The sequence below is a fragment of the Sturnus vulgaris genome, unplaced genomic scaffold, assembly GCF_052056855.1.
Source record: "Sturnus vulgaris isolate bStuVul1 unplaced genomic scaffold, bStuVul1.hap1 Scaffold_195, whole genome shotgun sequence".
In the NCBI taxonomy this organism is placed as follows: Eukaryota; Metazoa; Chordata; class Aves; order Passeriformes; family Sturnidae; genus Sturnus; species Sturnus vulgaris.
The window spans coordinates 5,844,814-5,865,771 of record NW_028276170.1 but is presented as its reverse complement, the minus strand read 5'-3'; the positions used below and the strand labels follow the sequence as shown (position 1 = coordinate 5,865,771).

The 20,958-nt window shown below is 52.6% G+C and overlaps 1 protein-coding gene across 1 annotated transcript in view; it reads left to right on the top strand.

Moving 5' to 3' along the window:
- LOC148218027 (uncharacterized) overlaps positions 1-20,958 on the top strand; it is a 775,474-nt gene that overhangs the window by 69,067 nt on the left and 685,449 nt on the right. Inside the window, 1 exon segment of the mRNA XM_088158035.1 lies at positions 1,680-2,101. Within this exon segment, the coding sequence (XP_088014161.1) occupies positions 1,680-2,101 (422 nt within the window).

Below are 20,958 nucleotides of genomic sequence, written 5' to 3'. Positions count from 1 at the left end.
CGGCAGCTCCACGGGGCCGGGCAGCGGCCGGGGCGTCCCGCAGCCTCCTGGGGGCCGGGGGCCACTGCCGGGCCTGCAATTGCCGGGGGGTGCTGGGCTCAGGCAGCGCCCGGCGCTGAGCCCCGGCTGCCCCACAGCCCCGGCCCGGCCCCGCAGCTCCCCACAGGCCCCCAGCCCGTGCTCCCGGTGCCGCCCCTCTGCGCCCGCTCCTGCCGCTGCCCAGCACAGAGAAACCCCCTGCAATCCTGACCTCCTTGTGTGCCTGTCCTGGCAACCGGGGATACAAAGGATCTGCAGCAGCTGGCAGCTCTTCAGGCTAAGAGCCTGCTGGAAAACATCCCCATCCTTAGTATTTTTTTCTTCCTCCTCTTTCCCTTCATCCTTTTTCTCCCCCACATAGATTCCTCCTGCTGCTTCTTGCCTGAACCATATTCCCGCACACTCCCCTTCACCCAATCCCTTCCTAGCACACCGACACCTTCCATCCCCTATTGCCTATATCCCTTCTCGACTTTCCTTAATGCCTCCCTGTGTGTCCATGTCCTTGATTACCTCTGGGAGAATGGGCAAATTCCCTCAACGTGTTCCCAAGGGACCCTTCAGAGATATTTTGGAATCATCAGCCCTTTTCCCGGGATCCCTTCCTGGCTTTCCCTTTCTACCCTCCATGGGTGCCCTGCCATGTTCAGTCCCCGAAGATCCCACTGTAGTCACTGCTGAGATTTTCAGTGCTCTCTGGCTGCCGACTCTTCCCAGCCCGCCCTGATCTGTCACTCGTCTGTCTCCTGGCCCCAGCGCCCCCCGGCAGGGGAATTTGGGGAGGTGGGAGGGGGGGAGCGCCAAGGCCGGGCCCCCCCGCGCTGTGGTGGCGGCAGCGGCTGCAGTGGGGAGCGAGTGCGGGCGGGAGCGGCCGAGAGCCCAGCGCTGCCCCAGCCCGAGCTGCCCCAGCTCCATCGCTGCCCCTGTGCTGGGATGCTGTGGGTTTGGGGGGAAGAGGGAGCCGGTAGTGGGTGCTGGGCCTGGGGGCAGCAGGAGAAGGGAAGGAGAAGCAGGGTTGAACAACAAAATGGTCAAATACTGCACGTGGGAGAAGAAGGTGGGATTGTTCAGGAGGAGGAATAGTAGGAGTAAGAGGATTGTGAGGAAATTTGGTCAAAACAGAGGAGGAGGATGAGAAGAAATGGGAAGCAGCACAAGGTTCCACCATTCCCTGTATGTGCAGCCTCCCCTCCAGCCCCAGGAGTGTTGTTCCCCCCACATGCAGCAGGTGACAGGGGAGAGGGTTCCACGATTTTCACAGGGATGAATCTTGGTGTTTTGGAGGTTCTTACACACAGACACAAGATGCTCAGTGACTTCCTGAGATGATCTTGGGAAAGGAGAAGCCCCCAGCCCAAGTACCTCTTATCTTGTTCTTTTCCTTAAACCAGGATTTGTCATTCCGAAGGTGTGGGCTAATGGAGGAGGAGGAAAAGCCCCAGAGATCCCTCAGGAGAAGAGGCTGCAAACCCAGCCCAGGGAGCTGCGAGGAGGAAAGACCCTCCCTGAGCCGGGAAGGCGGCCGGAGATCCAGGCAGAGCTCAGAGCTGGTGGAGAAGCCTCATGGAGGGGAGAAGCCCCACAAGTGCTTGGAATGTGGGAAGGGTTTCAGGTGGAGCTCCTACCTGATCCAGCACCAGAGGACCCACACTGGGGAGAAGCCCTATGAGTGTGGGGAATGTGGGAAGGGGTTCAGCGACAGCTCCACACTGATCCGACACCAGGTGGTTCACACAGGGGAACGGCCCTACACCTGCTTGGAATGTGGGAAGAGCTTTGGCTTGAGTTCTCACCTGAGAAGGCACCAGCGCATCCACACTGGGGAGAGGCCCTACGAGTGTCCCAAGTGTGGGAAGAGGTTTCACACCAGCTCCAGTCTCCTCCAACATGAGCGGATTCACATAGATGAGAGGCCCTTCCGCTGCCCCAACTGCGGGAAGGGATTCAAGCACAACTCCACCCTCACTGTCCACCGGCGCATCCACACTGGGGAGAGGCCCTACGAGTGTCCTGAGTGTGGGAAGAGCTTCTCACAGAGCTCTAACTTGACCCGACACCAACGGAGTCACCACTAAGGGAAGCCCTGTGAGTGCCCCGAGTGTGGGAAGAGCTTTGTGCTCTGCTCCAGCTCCATCCCCCATGGGAGGATCGGTGTTGGATGATCCCCAGTGACCCCCGTTGTTCAGAGCCCTGGTGATCTGTGTTCCTGGTGACCCCACTGGGTGGTGGGAAATGCTTGGAGAGATTTCTCTCTCTTTTCCTTCTGTTGCTATGATTTGATTGGGAATAAATTCCCTCGCTGTGCCCAGGCTGGGTCTGTGACACCCGTTTTGCTGTTTGTTGTGTTTGCTCGTCCCATCTTAATCTGATCCTGGAGTTCCTGGTTAAACTTTCTCTTCCCTTGCAGCTGGAGGAGCAGGATCAGAGTGGCTTTGGTGGGTGCCTGGCATCGGGCCAGCGTCACCCAGGCCATGGGCACCCCTGAGATCCCAGTGTGGTGATGCATTCCCCCACTCCTAGAGAAAGTGCTGACCCAAACTGAGGCCAGGATGAAACATGGTTATGACTGGAGCCCACTCTCTATCAACAGAAATCCAAAAGGAGACCTTTGAGCTCTCCTGGGCCACTGTGGGCTGTGACTAGCAGTCTCCCTCTGAGGGGCCTCTCAGAGCCAGCAAACCCTCGGCTTTGCTGTGCCTGGAGGATTGCTGAAACACGACGTGTCCTGGGCCCATACCCTCACTGCTCAAGGCCCATCCTTTGGTCAGTGGGAGATGCAAAAACATCTGAAGGGAGGATTTCACTGAGCTCTTGGGGGGAATTGTTTCCACTGACTGTTCCTGTCTGTGTGTGTGCCCCTGCACATATACTATAGCAAATCTGGGAGAAATACAGCTTTCCTAGATGTGGAAATACCTTGGATATCTAAGTTAGGCCTCTTAGCAAGGTTCAGTTATAGTTATGAACTTACTTAAATGCTGTAAGTGTTAAATGTTTTGATAAGTTTTAAAATGTAAGTCATAAGCTAATTGTTGTTTTTCCATTAAATTACTAAGTACAACATGGAAGTTATAACTATAAGTTAGGTTAAATGCTGTTAAGTGTTACTGCTCTGTTGAATTGTTAACGTTAAGTTATAAGTTAAGTTAGGTATTATTTCGTTGTTGTACCTCTGTTGAATTGCTGGGGCTAAGGTATAAGTTAAGGGAGAAGTTAAATATTGCTTAGCATTGATTAGTTATTAGGCCATGTTCGTTTTAATCCTTGCCTGCACTCTCTTTTGTCCCATGCACCTAAACACAGCACACACCCACCCACACTCCCCTAGAGAGTTCTCAGTTCATTTCTGTTTTGGTTGCCTGGATTTTTTTGGTTTTGTTGTTGCTTGTTTTCCCTTGTTGTGCCTCAGCTGTCCTGTAGGCAGTAGAGTGAATCTTGGCATCAAACTTGTTGTATTTTGTCGCTCAGTATTAAATCTGACTTTTGTTCATGCCCTTGTCACCGATTTTTAAGCGATCTCAAACACTCTCATTCATGACAGCACCACAATGTCCCGCATCACCGAGGGCCCTGACACACGCCCGTGTCACAAAGGGCCACCCCCGGCACCCAAGAGCAGAGGGACAGCCTGGAAGCGGCCCGGAGCAGCCCCGGCCTCGTGGCCTTGTAGCCCCTGGCGTGGCCAGAGCCCTGGGAGGCTTTGGCCACGGTGGGAGCCGGCAGCCCCAGCCCCAGCCTGCAGAGCCCTGGGGCTGCAGCCCGGCCTGGCCGGGACAGGAGGAATTGGCCGGGCCGGACGTGCCAGGGCCTTGTGGGCAGTGGCTCCGTGTCCCGCGGGAGGCCGGGGACGAGGGGTGTCCCTCAGGGCTGTGCCCGGGCACCGGGGCTCGTCAGTGCCTCGCTCAGTGACACCCAGGGGCACCGAGCGCAGCCTCGGCGCCTTTGCAGGGCACGGGGAGCTGAGCGGGGCAGGGGCACCACGGAAACACCGAGTGCCTGCCCGGGGCAGAGCCGGGGCAAAGCCGGGCTGGAGAGTCGGGAGAGGCTGCTCAGAACTGGCCCGGGCACTTGGGCACCTGGGAGACAGAGCCCGGCTCGGAGCTGACACTGAGCCCAATACCTGAGAAATTACAGCCGGCTTTTCTAGACACCCTTCATTATTTTCTATTTTCTCAATTTGACTTTTTATCCGGGAACATTTTCAATGTTCATTTTACCTTTTTTTTTTACTCTTTAGAAAGAATTCTGTTGTATTTCATTATGTGTGAGGATGGATGGTCTGGGAAAGGTTGTTGGTAATGGAGTTTTTTATTCAATATATTTTGAACTCTGAGATGTGACAAGTCCAGACTTTGACTCCAGCAGCAGTGTCTGGTTCCAGACTGCTCAGCTTTTTACAGTGACATCTCCGTTCATTGAAATCCAGCAGTCAAAGCCCTTGAAATGCGGACAAGCTGGGAATGAGGTTAAAGACCTTGGAGGGTTTGCTCTCTCTGTCCCTTGTATCCTTGGACCCCGCAGTTTCATAATTGTTCCTTGGTCCCCCAAGGCCCTGCAGTGTCACAAAGGTTCCTTGGTCCCATGAGGTCTCACAGTGCTGCAATGCTCTTCTTGGTTCCACAGTGTCACAATGGTGTATTGGTTCCAAGGGACACCATGGTGTCAAAAATGTTTCCTTCATTCCATTATTCCCAGAGGAGCAACACTGGTCCCTTACTTCCATGGGGCCCTGCAGTATCACAATGGCCCCATCACACGAGGTCCTGCTCTGTCACAATGCTCTGCATGGTCCCACAAGGCCCTGCAGTGTCACAGTGGCCTCTTGGTTCCATGAGGCTTCTGAGTGCCATCATGATTTCCTTGGAGCTGCAGTGTCACAATGGAGCCCTGGTTACACAAGATCCTGCAGTGTCACGAGGGAACTTTGGGGCACCATACTGTCACAATTGTTCCCTTAGTTCTCAGTGTCCTTGCAATGAGCAATGGCCTCTTGATTCCATTGGGCCCTGCAGTGTCACAGTGGCCTCTATGGTTCCACCAGGACTCAGACTGTCACAATGGACTCCTTGTTTCCATGTAGCCCCACAGTGTCACAATGGCCCCTTGGCTCTGTGGTGCCATGTCATACACAGTGTCACTATGGTCCTCTCAGTTCCACGAGGCCCTGCAGTGGCACAATGGCCCCTTGCTGCCCCAGGACCCTGCAGTGTCACAATCATCACAGAATCACCCAGGCTGGAAAAGACCTTTGAGAGCATCAAGTCCAACCTGTGACCCAACACCACCTTGTCACCCAGACCATGGCACTCAGTGCCACATCCAGTCTTTCCTGAAACACTTCTAGGGATGGTGAATCACCCACCTCCCTGGGCAACCCATTCCAATGCCCAATTACCCTTTTTGTGAAGAGTATTTCCTAATGTCCAGCCTAAATCTCCCCTGGTGCACCTTAAGGATGTGTCATCTTGCCCTGTCACTGTTCCCTGGGAGCAGAGCCCAACCCTTCGCTGGCTGCACCCTCCTGTCAGGGAGTTGTAGAGAGTGATGAGGTCTCCCCTGAGCCTCCTCCAGGATAAACATCCCCAGCTCCATCAGCTGCTCCTCACAGGACTTGTGTTCCAGACCCCTCATCAGCCTTGTTCCCTTCTCTGGACACTCCAGAGCCTCCATGTCCTTCCTAAATTTGGGGGCCCAGAAATGGACACAGCACTCAAGGTACTGCCCAACCAATGCTGAGTACAGGCGAAGAATCACTGCCCTGTTCCTGCTGGCCACACCATTCCAGATCCATTGGGTCCTAGGGGTTGGATGAGGGAAATGGTGCGGAGGAGGTGGTAACAAAGTGTTATTGATTGTCAGCCATGAAGAGTCTTGATTTTCATATCTATTCAGACTGTGATAGAAGGTTGTGGGGGTCAATATCAATTGGACATTGCTGCTATCAATCTATACACAGGGAAAAAAAACAGGAGAAACCAATTATCCCTGCATTTTTTTCAATATAGTATATTCACTTGGAATACACTTCTGAAATCTATCTAATTAACCACAGAAGAATTTAAAACTGGAATTATTCCCAGGGGCTTGTCTTGTTTGGATGTTTTGAACAAATGTTTATGAGCTTTTCTCATTGAATTTCTCAACTGAAGAGCTCAAGAAAGAAGTCTCTGGAATAGTAAAATTTATCAGCAACCTCCAAGTGGCTGAGGATCCATCCTCATCAGAGCAGGAATGAACAGAAATGGGCACAGCTTTCTGGCTGCCCCAGCTTTGGGATGAACCCTGGGCCTGGAGCAGGAGCAGCTCTGGAGAGCCCCAAGGCCAGGGCTGTTGTGCTGGCCTGGGCAGATGGGATGGCAGGAGGGGCTGCAGAGCTCTCAGGAGCTCAGGGAGAGGGGAGCAGGGCACACAGGGAGCCTCCTTTTGCCTTGGCCAAGCACTTTCCCCATGCCTGGGGCTGAGTCCTCTCGGAGCTGCAGCTGCTGCTGTGGCCTTGGCAGGGGCTGAGGCCGTGGGGCCACTGCCCAGAGCCCCCTGGCCTGAGCAGAGCTGTGGGGCCAGAGCCGGCTGGGCTGTGCTGGGGAAAGGCCCTTGGTGCTGCACAGAGCTCAGGGCAGCTGGCACAGCTTGCAGGGAGCTGGGCTGGCCTGAGAGAGCCTGCCAGAGAAAGCAGCAGTGTCCATGTCAGCCTGGCTGAGTGTGCAGGGGCAGGACTCAGCCCAGGCCTTGTGGGGCAGGGCCAGCGCCTGTGGAAGGCATTGGAAACAGGCAAGTGGCCCAGAGAGGAGGCTGCTCTGTGCCCTTGGTGGCATGCACAGAGCAGGGAGGAGCCCCAGGACATTTGTTACCGCCAGCCTCTGTCCCCAGCTCTTGCCAGCCCTGGCTGCTCAGCCCAGGTTTGCCCTGGGCTGAGTTTGGCTGTGGCCCAGCTCCATCCTCCTGTGGGGCTCAGGGCCTGTTCCCAGCCATGGCCAGCCCTGCCCGGTCTCTGTGCTGGCCCAGAGCCTGGCAGAGCCCGGGGCAGGGCTGTCAGTGCAGGCCCACAGGTGCCACGGGCTGTGCAGGAGCTGGCAGAGGCTGCCCAGCAGGGAGGCCATGGGGCACAGAGCCCCAGGGCTGCTGTGGGCACCACGGCTGCACCTCCAGCTCCAGAGGAGATGGGACAGATGGGAGCAGAGACAAATAATTCCTGCTGCATTCTTTAGTGTGTTTGCTTATACAGGTGACCTGCATCCATATGTAGAGGAGGTGTCTTGTGTCAAATAACACTGGGGGAGTGATAAGAATAATATTTTTTAGCTGAAAATATTATTTTTTTACATAATACACAATGAGAAAGAAAAGACATATATGATCAGAAGAGCATCTGAGTTTTGCAGAGGATGAGGGACTCATTGATGTTCCTATAGTGAAACCTGTTCAAATGCTTTCCTCAGGGCTTCCTTAAGATGAGAGGTGACCATCAGAGGCCAAGACCAGCCAGAGCTCTCTGTCCTGGCAGCTTTTCTCTGAGAAAACCCTTGCATATAGGGAATTTTTCAGGGGGAGTATCAATTTTGGCTGTGGGCACCTGGAAATATGGATGGTTCTTTTCCATAGGAAGGAAAGCACAGAGCCCCAGTTCTCCTGGGGCTGATGAAAGGCAGACCTCAACATTCCAAAATCAGCTGGACCTGTCAGGTGGCTCCTTGGAAGCTAAACCAGCCAGATCTGTTCCATGTTCCCTTGGTTCCATGAGGCCCCTCAGTGTCACAATTGTCTCCTTGCTTCTGCAGTGTCACAATGGCGTCTTGCTTCTATGACCCTTCTTAAGGGTCACAATGGCCCTTTGGTTCTGTGGGGCCCCACAGTGTCACAATGTTCTCCATGATTCCATGGGGCCTTGCAATGCCACAATGGTCTCCATGGATCCACAGTGCCCTGCAGGATCACAACGGCCCTTTGGCTGCACTAGGCCCTGTAATGCAACAATGGCCTCTTGGTTCCACAAAGCCCTGCTGCTTCACACTGGGCCCTTGGGACCATGAGACCCAGCAGTGCCACAGTGATGTCCTTGATGCCATGAGGCCCCACAGTGTCACAATGGCCTCCTCATTTCAGAAAGCCCCACAGTGTGACAATGGTCCCTTGCATCCACAGAGTTTCCACAGTGTCACCGTGGTCTCCATAGGAAGGAAACCATGGAGCCCCAGTGTTCCAGGGGCTGATGAACTGTAGTCATCAGAGGTCAAAGCCAGGCAGCCCTGTCTGTCCTGGCAGGTTTTTCTACCAACAAGCCTTGGATATATGGAATTTTGACTTTGGAATCCCAATTTCAGTCATTTATGCCTGGAGGATACACCCAGTTCTTTTCCATAAAAAGGAAAGCATGCAGCCCCAGTGTTTGGAAGGCAGGTGAGAGCTGGCCCTCAGGATGCCAAGGCCAGCCAGATCTGTCTGTAATGGCAGCTTTCATCTAGGAATAATCATTGGATATAGGACTTTAGGAGGTGGAATCCCAATTTCAACCATGGGTGCCTGGAGATGAAGGATGGTTCTTTTCCACTGGAAGGAAAGCATAGAGCCTGGGTGTTTCAGGAGTAGATGAGCAGTAGCTACCAGAGGCCAAGACTAGCCAGACCCACCTTTTGTGGCTTTTGTCTGGGAGCAATTCTTGGTTACATAGAATTTTGGAGGCAGAATCCCAATTTCAGCCATGAGCACCTGGAGAAGGATGGTTCTTTCCTATAGAAAGGAAAGCATGGAGCTGCAGTGTCACAGGGCAAATTAGAGGAGACCACCAGAGGCCAAGGCCAGCCAGACCTGTCTGACTTGGTAGTCTTTGTCTGGGAAAAAACTCATGTGGGAAATTTTGGAGGAAAATTACCAATTTTGGCCATGGGTGCCTGTGCAGGAGGGATGATTTTTTTCCATCTGAAGGAAAGCACTGAGCCCCAGGGTTTGAAGGCAGGTGAGAACCAGTTCTCAGGAAGCCAAGGGCAGCCAGGCTTGTTGGTAATGGCAGCTTTTGTCTAGGAGCAATCCCTGGATATTGAGAATTTTGGAGGTGGAATCCTGTTTCAGCCATGGCTGCCTGGATGAGAAGAGTAGTTCTATTCCATTTGAAGGAAAGTCCAGAGCCCCAGTGTTTCAGGAGTACAGGAAAAGAGACCCTTGACATGCAATTGCAGTTGAACCAGTCAGGCCAAGCCAAGCAGACCTGTTACCTGTTCTCTTGGATCCATAGGGCCCCTCAGTGTCATAGTGGCCCCTTGTTTCCATGGGGCCCTGCAGCATCACAATGGTAGTGTCATATTGGATCCTTGGTTCCAGGAGGCCCAGATGTGTCACACTGGCCTCTTATTTCCATGGGACTCCACAGTGTCACAATGGTCCCTTGTTTCCATGAGGCTTTGCAGTGTGACAGGGGTCTCCTTGGTCCCATAGTGTCACAATGGACCCTTGGTTCCATGAGGCCCTGCAGAGCCCCTTGATTCAACGAGGCCTCAAAGTGTCATCGTGGCCTCCAAGATTCCATGAGGCCCTGCAGTATCACAATGGACCTTTGGTTCCATTCCCTCACTGTTACATGAATCTTTAGTTCCATTGGGCCCTGTAGTGTCAGAATGGACTCCTTGGTTCAATGGTGCCACACAAGGACACAATCACCCCTTGGCCTGGCAAGACCCCATAGTGTCACAATGGTTCCTTGTTTCCATGGGGCCTCATAATGTCACCATGGCCCCTTAGTTCAATGAGGCCTTTAGTGTCTCCATGATTTCACAAGGTCTTGCAGTGTCACCACAGACCATTGGTTCCATTGAGCCCCACAGTGCCACTATGGTCCCCTTGGCTCCACAAGGCTCTGAAGTGCCACAATGGCCCTTTGGTTTCACAAGGCCTCAATGTGTAAAAATGGCCTCCACGGTTTCATGAGGCCCTGCTGTGTCGCAATGGACCTTTGGTTCCATGGTGCCCCATAGTGTCACAATTGTATCCTTGGTTCCACAATGTCAGAATGGACCCTTCATCCCATGGACACCCACAGTGTTCATTGTAGTGCCCTTGATTCCATGAGGCCCTGCCATGCTGTAATGGCCCTTGGTTCCAGGGGGTCCCAAAGTGTCAGAATGGTCTCCACTGTTCCATGAGGCCCCACAATGTCACTGTGGTCCCCTTGGTTCCACAGGGCCCCACAATATAATAATGGACTCTTGGTTCCATGAAGTTCCTTGTCACAATGGTCTCCTTGGATCCACAGTGTCACAATGGCCCCTTGGCTCCTTGTGGCCACGCTGTGTCACAATGGCTCATGGCTCCATGAGGCCACACAGATTAACAATGGACTCGGATCCATGAGGTGTTGCTGTGTCACAATGGACTTCTGGTTCCATGAGATTTCATACTGCCAACAACAATCTCCCTGGTTCTGCAGTGTCACCATGGATCCTTTGTTCCATGAGGTTCTGTAGCATAACATGGTCACCTTGGTTCTGTGAGGTTCTGCAGTGTCACAATGCGTCCATGGCTCCACAAGACCATGCTGTGTCAGAATGGCCCCTTGGTTCCAAGAGATTTCTCAGCATCACAATGGTCTCCTTGGATCCACAATGTCACAATGGACAATTATTTCCATGTGGCCCTAATGTGCCAAAATGGATTTTGGTTCCATGGGGTTCCACTTTGTCACAATGGCCCCTTTGTTGCATTCGTTTGCACAGTGTCACAGTAGAGTCCTTGGTTCTTTGAGACCTTGCCATCACCAAATCTCCAAAATATCAGAATAAGACTCCTTAAAACTAATTTGCTCTTTTAGAGGGTCTCATTTATTCAGGCCTGAAGTCTAGTGAGGGATAACTGCTAACCATATGTGGACATGTAGTTCTATATGTAAATCTACAGCGTATTGCTTATATTCAGGCACTAAATGCATATTACAATTTACCCATTACCGTACACCAACCCAAATTTCCCAGATTGAGTCCTCGTTTTTTTGTATCACTGCAACCTAGAGCCAGCTGTCTTCTTACTGTCATCCAACTGTACTTGCTGGGAAAGCAGCCCCTGCATGCTTTGTTCCTGTGCTAAAAGTTCACAGGCACAGTAAAAACTCAATTAAACCTTTTGGTATCAAGCCCAAGGCTTTGTGTGTGCAGGCAGAGGCAGGCAGGAGGCAGAGCTGTCAGCAAAGGAAGGGGCCAGCGAGGTGGGGCAGCCGGGGGATGAGGACAGCCTGCAGGGACAGAGGCGCAGGGCATGGACACCGTAGGACAGCCTGGGCTGCAGAGGGCACAGGGATGGGCAGCAGCTGAAAGGCCCTGACACAGCCAACTCCTGCAGCACTTGGGCCATGCAGGCTGGCCCTGGGCCTGAGGCCAGCAGGGGACAAGTGAGCCTTGCTGTGCTGGGGCCTCATTGCCTCCTTGTCCCTGCTCAGCAGCCTGGCAGGGGCCGCCCCATGGTGCTGCCCTTGGCATTGCACATCCCCAGAGCCCAGTGGCCCGGGAAGAGCCCTGAGCAATGAGGGAGGGACAAGGGCTCAGCCCTTGGCCCTTTGCATTCCTGAAACACATCCAGGTCTGCTCAGCATCAGAGACACCTTTCCCTTGTTTGTCCTCACCTGTCATCACTGCCACCAGCTCTAACTGGAACCTGGGGACACTTTCTGAGTTGTGTATCTCATTGGGACCCATTAAAACTTAAAAAAAACTTTGGAGTTTGAATCTGACTTTGAATTCTTGAGAGATTTCTTCAGTTCCCTCTCAGGGACTGATTTTCAGGGATTCAGCACCAAAGCCCTGAGAGGGTCATTAAAGTCCTTGTGCTGTGTCTATGCTGCTGAGCTGGGCTGGGCTCCTGGGACAGAGGCAGCTACTGACAACCAAGGAAAGCTTCAAAAAGACATTTCTGCTGAGGAGCAGCTTCTCTCCCAGCCCAGCAGGGCTGAGGGCACTGCCTGCAGCAACTGAGGGGACAGGAGCCAGGCACAGACAGGCTCAAGGCAATCAGAACTGGGAAGACATTGAACTGAGACTGCACTTGGGGAAACATCTTCACAGCCCTCGACATGGTGAGGGTGCAGGGCAATGTCCCCTGTTCTCCTGGAGGGATCTCCTGGAGCCAGCACACACCACAGCCTGGGGGATGTGTCAGGAGGACTCTCTCACTTCCTTTGATGCAAAGGAGGAGGAGGAGGATGAAGAGGACGTGCTGCAGAGCGGGGCTGCCCTGGGCACCGTCAGAGGGACAGGCCAGGACGGCTCCTGCTGCCAGGGACGGCTGCAGGGGCTGAAGCTGGGGCTGCAGCCAGGGCTGCCCAGGGCTGTCCTGCAGAGCAGCTCCTGCAGCCCCCAGGGCTCTTGGACAGCCCAGGGGATGTGCCACCAGCCAGGGGCAGCTCTCAGCCTGCCTGGCAGCTCCCCATGGACTGTGGGGAGAAGTTGGAGGTGGAAGGAGCCACCCCTATCAGGGCAGATTGCTCCTGCTGTGGAGATAGTGCTGCATGGCCAGAGCTGCTCTCAGCTTTCTCCTCAAGGGAAGGGAAAGGGGCTGTCAGGTGTGTCTGTGTCACTGACACTCCTGCACTGTCCCACTGGCCATCAGCACATCTGCCTCATATCTCCCTTACAAAGTGCCTCCTCACCCTCCTCTGCCTACAGACAGCAGCAGCAGCACCTTGGCTTGCAGCATCTCTTTTTGTCTGAGCCGCTCTTAAGGCCCTGCTGCCAGGGAGATGCCCCTGGGCAGTGCCCTGTGCTGGGAGGGGTGTGCAGGGCAGAGCTGAGCCCCCAGGGCTGGGCTGGGCTCTGGGAGCACTGGCAGGGACAAGGCTTGGACAGAGAGAAACAGTTCCCTGTAGGCACAACTCCAGGCAGCAGAGAGCCAGGCACACCCTGGATATCCCTCAATGTCCAGGTCCAAAGGGAAAGAGAGAGGTTTTATAGAAATTAACTTTGAAATTGTAACCTTCAAAAAGTCCACTTTATATTTCAAGCACGTTTTAAGTGTGATCACCCTGAAACAGAGGCAGGTGTAATGAGCAAATAGCACCTATGTGGGACCAGCAGGTCTGACTGCACTGGGGCACAAGAGAGCCCTGTTTTTCCCTCTGGAATCCCCAGTGTTCAGGCTGAGAGTGATGCTGAAGATGATGCAGTAACACAGCAGTACAAACCCAAAATCAAAAAATTTAGTGAATGTTCCTCAAAACATGAGAAGTAGATTTGAGGGGATTCCTCACTAAAGATCATAGGATTGACTCAAGGAAATCTGTCCCAGCTTGTCAATACCTTCTTTCAACAGTCCACCATGCCCATAGTGAAGAAATGTCCAACAGCAGCTCCATCAGCCACTTCCTCCTACTGCCATTGGCAGACACGCGGCAGCTGCAGCTCCTGCACTTCTGCCTCTTCCTGGCCATCTCCCTGGCTGCCCTCCTGGCCAACGGCCTCATCATCAGCGCCGTAGCCTGCGGCCGCCGCCTGCACACCCCCATGTTCTTCTTCCTGCTCAACCTGGCCCTCACTGACCTGGGCTCCATCTGCACCACTGTCCCCAAAGCCATGCACAATTCCCTCTGGGACACCAGGACTATCTCCTACTCAGGATGTGCTGCTCAGGTATTTCTCATTTTCTTCTTTTTTGGAGCAGAGTATTCCCTCCTGACCATCATGTGCTACGACCGCTACGTGTCCATCTGCAAACCCCTGCACTATGGGACCCTCCTGGGCAGCAGAGGTTGTGCCCACATGGCAGCAGCTGCCTGGGCCAGTGGCTTTCTCATTGCTGTGCTGCACACGGCCAATACATTTTCACTACCCCTGTGCCAGGGCAATGCCCTGGGCCAGTTCTTCTGTGAGGTTCCCCAGATCCTCAAGCTCTCCTGCTCCAAATCCTACCTCAGGGAACTTGGGCTTCTTGTGCTAACTGCTCTTTTATATTTTGGCTGTTTTGTGTTCATGGTTTTCTCCTATGTGCAGATCTTCAGGGCTGTGCTGAGGATTCCCTCTGAGCAGGGACGGCACAAAGCCTTTTCCACTTGCCTCCCTCACCTGGCTGTGCTTTCCTTGTTTATCAGCACTGGCACATTTACCTACCTGAAGCCCCCCTCCATCTCCTCCCCATCCCTGGATCTGGCAGTGTCAGTTCTGTACTCGGTGGTGTCTCCAGCTCTGAACCCCCTCATCTACAGCCTGAAGAACCAGGAGCTCAAGGATGGCCTGAGGAAAATTTTCATGAATGCTGTTCAGAAACAATAAACCATCCTTCTTTTGCATAGCTGTTGTTGTGTTACATTTATGCCCACTCTGTGTCCTGTAGTTTTTGCTGCTCACACAAGTGTTACACTATTGAGAATTTGCACAGAACTCTTTCACTATACAATTTTTAATTCAGGGTTTGCCCTTCTAGCAAACCCAGAGATTATAACCCAGAACCTATGCTACATATGTGCTTAAACAAAAGAAAGATCTCTGTATTGCCATGGTCCCCTGACATCTTTCCTCCCTGGTTTCTCTGGAGCTGCAGGATGGGTGCCTCTGGGCAGAGCTGGGGTGAAAAGGGAACCCCAGTGCTCCTCACTGCCTGGCAGCCTCAGGGCTTCTGCTCCATAACCTCCCCTTCCTTCACTTCCACACTCCCCTTCAGAGCCCCTGTGCTGGTTTAAGGCCTCAGGGCTCTCTCAGCTCAGTCCCAGTCCTGCTGTGTGACTGTCCAGGGACTGCAGGCAGGGACAGGCCATGGGCACTGCTGGGACAGAGCTGAGCTCTGCAACAGCATTTCCATCGTGCAAGGGTATCTCCCCAGTGCAGGGCCTGAAAGCTTCAATCTCCTTCCCAGTTTGCTCTCTAGGATGTTCCCAACACAGCGCCCTGGAGAGTGACCAGCACAAGTGTGGCAGTGTTCAGGGTGGGGCTGTCCCAGCAGTGCCCTTGCAAAGCCAGCACTGCTTCCAGCAGTGGCCTCCCACCCCAGGGCACAGAGGTTGTTCTTCCCTTCATGGAGGGACATCAAGTGACGGGCTCAGGAGTCTGTGTTTGCAGTGCAGGGACATTCCACAGCCCTGAACATCCTGTGTGTGGTGGGGGGACATAAACCCAGTGATCACAAACACCTGCAGCTATTCCTGGAGTTTCCAGAGAGTAACATCCCCTGGGAACCCCTGGATGCAGGGCTGGGATAAGCTCCTGTGCCCACAGCTCCCTGTGTCCATCTCTCTGGCCGTGGGGCACCTCGGGCAGGGGCAGGGCAGGGTGGCACCCACAGGGCTGAGGTCCCTGCCAGGCTCTGGCAGTGGCAGCAGAGCCCAGGGAGCCCTTGCCCGTGCTGCAATGAACTGTGTGAGTGAGTGCCAGGGAAGGACTCGTGTCCCTGGACACCCCTGGGGCTGCGAGCAGGGCATGAGCCCAGCTCAAGGCTGGGCACCTGACAGAGCCCTGACATTGCTGGGTGTGCCCGTAAGAGCAGAGTTGGGCAAGGTGGCTGTGGTTAAATCCCTCTGGGCATCAAGTGACAGAGACACTGTACATCCTTAATCAGAAAACAGAGAAAATAAGGTGGAAAAAATGGTAGGTCACCATAAAGAGAGATTAATGTTAGGAGGACTAAAAAGCAAAGGTCAAATGCAAGCAAGGAAAACCATGAAGAGACAAGAATTCAGCACAAGAATTCAGCCCATGTAGTGGTTGCTTTGGAAGACAAATGTATTAATACAGAAAATCCAGAGACCCTCTTGTCCCCCTCATTTCCCTGCTGATCAGGATATCCCATGGAATGGAAGATCCCTTGGGTCAGTCCAGCCCAGCTGTACCATCCCTATGTCCCCAGGAATACTTGCCCAACCCGAGCCCATTGTCTGGGGGGTTGCAGAGATGCCTCATGTGGGGCCAGCCCTGCTCAGGAGCAGCCAAAGCCTTGGGCTGGGACCAAACCCACTCCAGCCACGAGAGCCAAGCAGAGGACAGGGACTGCTCTGGGCAAAGGGAACTCCATCCCAGCCACACCCCGGCCAAGGGGGCTTAGGGGGCTCTTCCCACCTCTGTTATTCCACAATTCAATGAATCTTTTCCTTGGAGACCTTTTTGAAGACAGAATTGAGAGATAGGCAGAAGCAGAGCTATAAAATGCACCAGTACAAACACAGCAGCTCCTGTGAGGAATGAACCCTCCCAGGGCAGTGCTGTGGCAGGAGAAGCAGCCAGGAGGAGGAGGATGAGCTCAGTGCATGTGTGTGTGTCCCAAGGCACAGAGGGTGAGGGTGAGCAGAGGTCAGGGCAGGGCTGGCAATGGCAGGGCAGAGGCAGGGGCAGCGAGATGGGAGTGTGCAGCCTGCAGGGACACAGCAGCAACTGTGGGACAGTGCAGGACAAGCTGTGCTGGACATGGCCAAGGGCCCTGGCAGGGCTGGCAGTGCCCAGGAGAAGCCAAGTGTTGGTGCCCTGGGGCACAGCAGGGTCTGTGCCACCAAGGGCTGTGAGGAGACACTTTGTCCTGAGCCACTGGGGCCTCCTGGCACAGCCCCAGCAAGGCTGGGCACTGTCACCCCTTGTCCTGCCCTCAGCATCCCCCCACATCCCAGTGGCCTCAGGGATCTGCTGGGACGAGTCCCTGGGGAGCCTTGGTCAGGAATGGCCCTGGGGGGCTCCCAGGGACTGCAGGTTTTTCAAAGGACTTTGGGTTTTGCTTTTTCCTTGGAGTCTCTGAGAGCTTTGTGCAATCAGGATCTCTAATTCTATTCTCCACGGATCCAGGAGGAGTCTGTGTTGGTGATGGACCTCAGTGGGACTGACACTGAAACTGCATGAAAAACAGAAAGTATCCAACAACATCTCAGTGTTAGAGAATTTAGGCATTATTTTCTTCTATCCAGGATAATATTGTGCCCACCTTGTGCAGTGAAAATCATTCCATCACACATGGTTCTTTTCTAGGCTTTTCACGTATTTATACAGCCAAAACCCAAAGAAATTAATATTCATTGATCTTAAATTACACAATTCTTAGTATTCGATCTCCTATTAGCTATTGATCCATTTGACTTTGATGTGAATTAGGTCCTCATTCTTTGATTCTCTCACCAATCTTTTCCCAGACTGTGTGTCTCTAATCACACTGGGGGTAATGTTCATTAATGCTCATTTTCCTCCTGTGTATCTTCTGGCTACTCCCAATCTGTAGATGTTAAACTCATCAGGCCTCACCCAAACCTGGTGAACAGAGTCTTTTGAAGAGAAACTTCAATTCCCCTCCCACTGGGCAAAGGTGAACAAACCCCTGACTGAAGTGATATATAAAAAAATAAAAGTTGCATCATTTTCAACAATTCCATTATGTTCCGTAGTGTCACAATGCTCTCCTTGGCTGCGTGAGGCCACATAGTGCCACAATTGTCCCTTCATTCCATGAAGCCCTGCATTGTCACAAAGGTCTCTATAATTCCATGAGACCCCCACAGTGTCAAATGGCAGAAGGCTCTCCTTGGTTCCATGAGGCCCTGCAGAGCCCCTTGATTCAACGAGGCCTCAAAGTGTCATCGTGGCCTCCAGGATTCCATGAGGCCCCACAGTACCACAATGGACCTTTGGTCACTGTTACATGAATCTTTAGTTCCATGGGGTCCTGTGTTGTCACAATGGACTCCTTGGTTCTATGCTGACACAGTTGCCCAAATGTCCATGGTACCACAACTGCTCCTTGGTCCCACGAGGCCCCACAATGTCACAATGTGGACATTGCTTCCATGACACGGTGTAGTGTCACAGTGGTCTCCATGATACCATACGGCCCTGCAGTGTCACAATGGAACACTGGTCACTGAGGATCCACAGTGTCACCATGACCCCTTGGTTCCATGGAGCCCCAGAGTGTCACTGTGGTCTCCTTGGTTCTACAAGGCTCTAAAGTAAAGTTCCACAGTGTCACCATGACCCCTTGGTTCCATGGAGCCCCAGAGTGTCACTGTGGTCTCCTTGGTTCTACAAGGCTCTAAAGTAAAGTTCCACAGTGTCACAAAGGCCCCTTGGTTCCATGAGGCTTGGTAGAGTCACAATTCACTCCCCAGTTCCACGAGGCACTGCTGTGTCACAATGCCCATGGTTCCATGAGTTTCCACAGTGTCACCATGGTCACTTGGATCTGCAGGATCTCAGTGGTCTCCTTAGTACCATCCAGCCCCAATGTCACAATGACTTTTTGTTACCATGAGGTTCCACAGTGTCACAAGGGTCTCCTTGGTTCCATAAGGAACACAAACACTTTGCATAAACACTGAACAACACTTGGTTAACACACCTGGGAACATCTGTCTGCATTCAAAAGAGGTTAAAGGTGAGAATGGCACCAGCAGCTTCCATCTGCAACAGAGATCCAGGGAAAGGACAGGAACAGAGAGTTCAGGTGAAAGACTCAGAGAATTCACAGAATCACTAGGTCTGAAGAGAACTTCAAGATCATCAAGTCCAACACATGCCTTAACACCTCAACTAAACCATGGCACTGAGTGCCATATCCAGGCTTTTTAAAGAACATCCAATGATGGTGACTCCACCATCTCTCCAGGTAGACCATTCCAATATTTTATCACCCGTCTGTAAAAAACTTTTTCCTAATATCCCATTTATATTTCCCTTGGCACACCTTAAGGATGTGTCCTCTCATTCTGTCAGTTGCTGCCTGGAGAATGAGTGCAACGGCCACCTGACTACAACCATCTTTCAGGGAGTTGTAGAGTGTGATGAGGTCTCCCCTGAGCCTCCTCTTCTCCAGGATAAACATTCCCAGCTCCTTCAGACACTCCTCACAGGATTTGTTTTCCAGACCCCTCAGCACCCTGTTGCCCTTCTCTGGACACGCTCCTGCCTCTCCATGTCCTTCCTAAATTTGAGGGCCCAGAACTGGACACAGCACTCGAGGTGCAGCCTCACCAGTGCCAAGTACAGGTGAAGAATCACTGTCCTGGTCCTGCTGGCCACACCATTCCTGATCCAGGCCAGGTGCCATTGGCCTTCTTGGCCACCTGGGCACACTGCTGGCTCATTCCCAGCCTGCTGTCCATCAGTGTCCCCAGATCCCTTTCTGCCTTGCTGCTGTGCAGCCACTCTGTCCCCAGCCTGGAGCACTGCCAGGGTTGTTTTGGCCAAAGTGCAGGACCCAGCACTTGGTCTTGTTAAACCTCACATCGTTGGATTTAGGCCCTGGATCCAGCTTGTCCAGGTGCCTGTGCAGAGCCCTCCTACCCTCCAGCAGATCCACACGTGAAGCAGCTTGGTGTCATCTTCCTTTTCTGCTGCTCAGAAGAAGCAATCAAGTTGGTCAAAAAAGTTCTGTTTTTTTTCCTTCTGGTAGATTTTTTCATTTAATTTGACACTCCAGAGGCAATTTATGTGATGGCCTCTGTAAATTGATTCTATTTCAACAGCACCAGCAGCAGGGCTGTGAATGTGAGTGCTGTGAATGTGGCCTGTGTGGCTTTAATTCTCTTCAACTTAGTGCTCAAGAACTTGTGAGCATTTCAGCATCTGGTAATCATGATGCCTGTGACAAAAATACTGAGTTCCCCATCACAAAAGCACCATGGTTAGCACTGATTGAAAGAGACAATTGCAGTTTTACTGATAAAATTCAGATGGCAGTCAGAAGAGGGGCAACAGCAGCTGAGATCTCCAATTCCCAAGGCAAAGGCAACAAAACCTTCCTGCTGTCACCTCACCAGGAGTTCAACAGTGCTGAGAAAAGGGCTGGAACCTGATCCTTTTTTTCTCTGAAGGTTGGGTCAGGGCAGCATAGCTGGGCCCTGAGCAGTCAGGGAGGTTTGTGTGTGACTGTTGCTCTAATCAAGGAATTCAATAGGAGAAACAAAGTATGGTGCAATTGGAGTCTTGGCTTCAGCACGTGGTGCTGCTGTGCTGGAGGGCAGGAAGGCTCTGCAGAAGGATCTGAACAGCTTGGAGTGATGGGCTGAGGCCAAGTGGAGAAGGTTCCCCAAAGCAAAGTGTCGGATCCTGGGCTGGGGTCACAAGAGCCCCTACAGAGCTCCAGGCCTGGGGCAGAGGGGCTGGAAAGGGCCCGCTGGGAAAGGCCCTGCAGGTGCTGGGTGAGAGCAGCTGTGCAGGAGCCAGCAGGGCACAACTCCCTGTAAGGAAATGGCTGTAAGTTGCACCAGAGAAGGTTTAGATTGGACAGAGGAACAATTTCTACCCTGAAAGGGTGGTCAAGCATTGGAACAGGCTGGCAGGGCAGAGGCTGAGTTGTAGAGAGACTCATAGCTTGTTTGTGAGCCAGAAAGGGTTAATGAATAGAGGTTATTTCTGAAAAGTATTCTATCAAGGCTGTTGTCCTGGAGACCAAGAAGAGAAGAAGCAGAAGAAGATAAGTAAGAAGAAACCTGAGCTGGGAAAAGTGTTTTTAGAAAAGTTTTGTGGAAAATAGACACATAGATGGCTTTACACCCATCAATGTTATGTTGATCTGTTGTAACCAATGGATAAAGTGTAAACTTTGTAGAGTGTATAAAAGATAGCCAGTTGTTGTAATAAATGGGATATTAGCCTTCTTAAATGTAGTATGTCCAGTTGTATGTCACACCTGCCCCTACAGTGACATGTGGTGACCCCGACGTGATTTGCAGTTGGACTGCAGGGTGCCTGCAGTGGGGAGGGACCAGCAGCGGGTCAGGACCTTATGGTACTTTGGCATCTGAAGTACAAGTGAGCTGCTGGAAAAAATGGGAAGTAATGTATCACGTGAAGAGAGTGTTGTCCTGTCGACAGGGAAAGCCTCATGGGAAAGAAGAGGCATTGAAATCAGCGACTGTGCCCTAGTATGTTATTGTGGGCGTCGCATGACTTTAAATACCGATAAGCACTGCCTTTAGTGCTTGGAAAGACATTGAAAAAAAATTGTGGGATATGATATGTAAATGGGAGAAGAGCGGCAGGAGGAGAT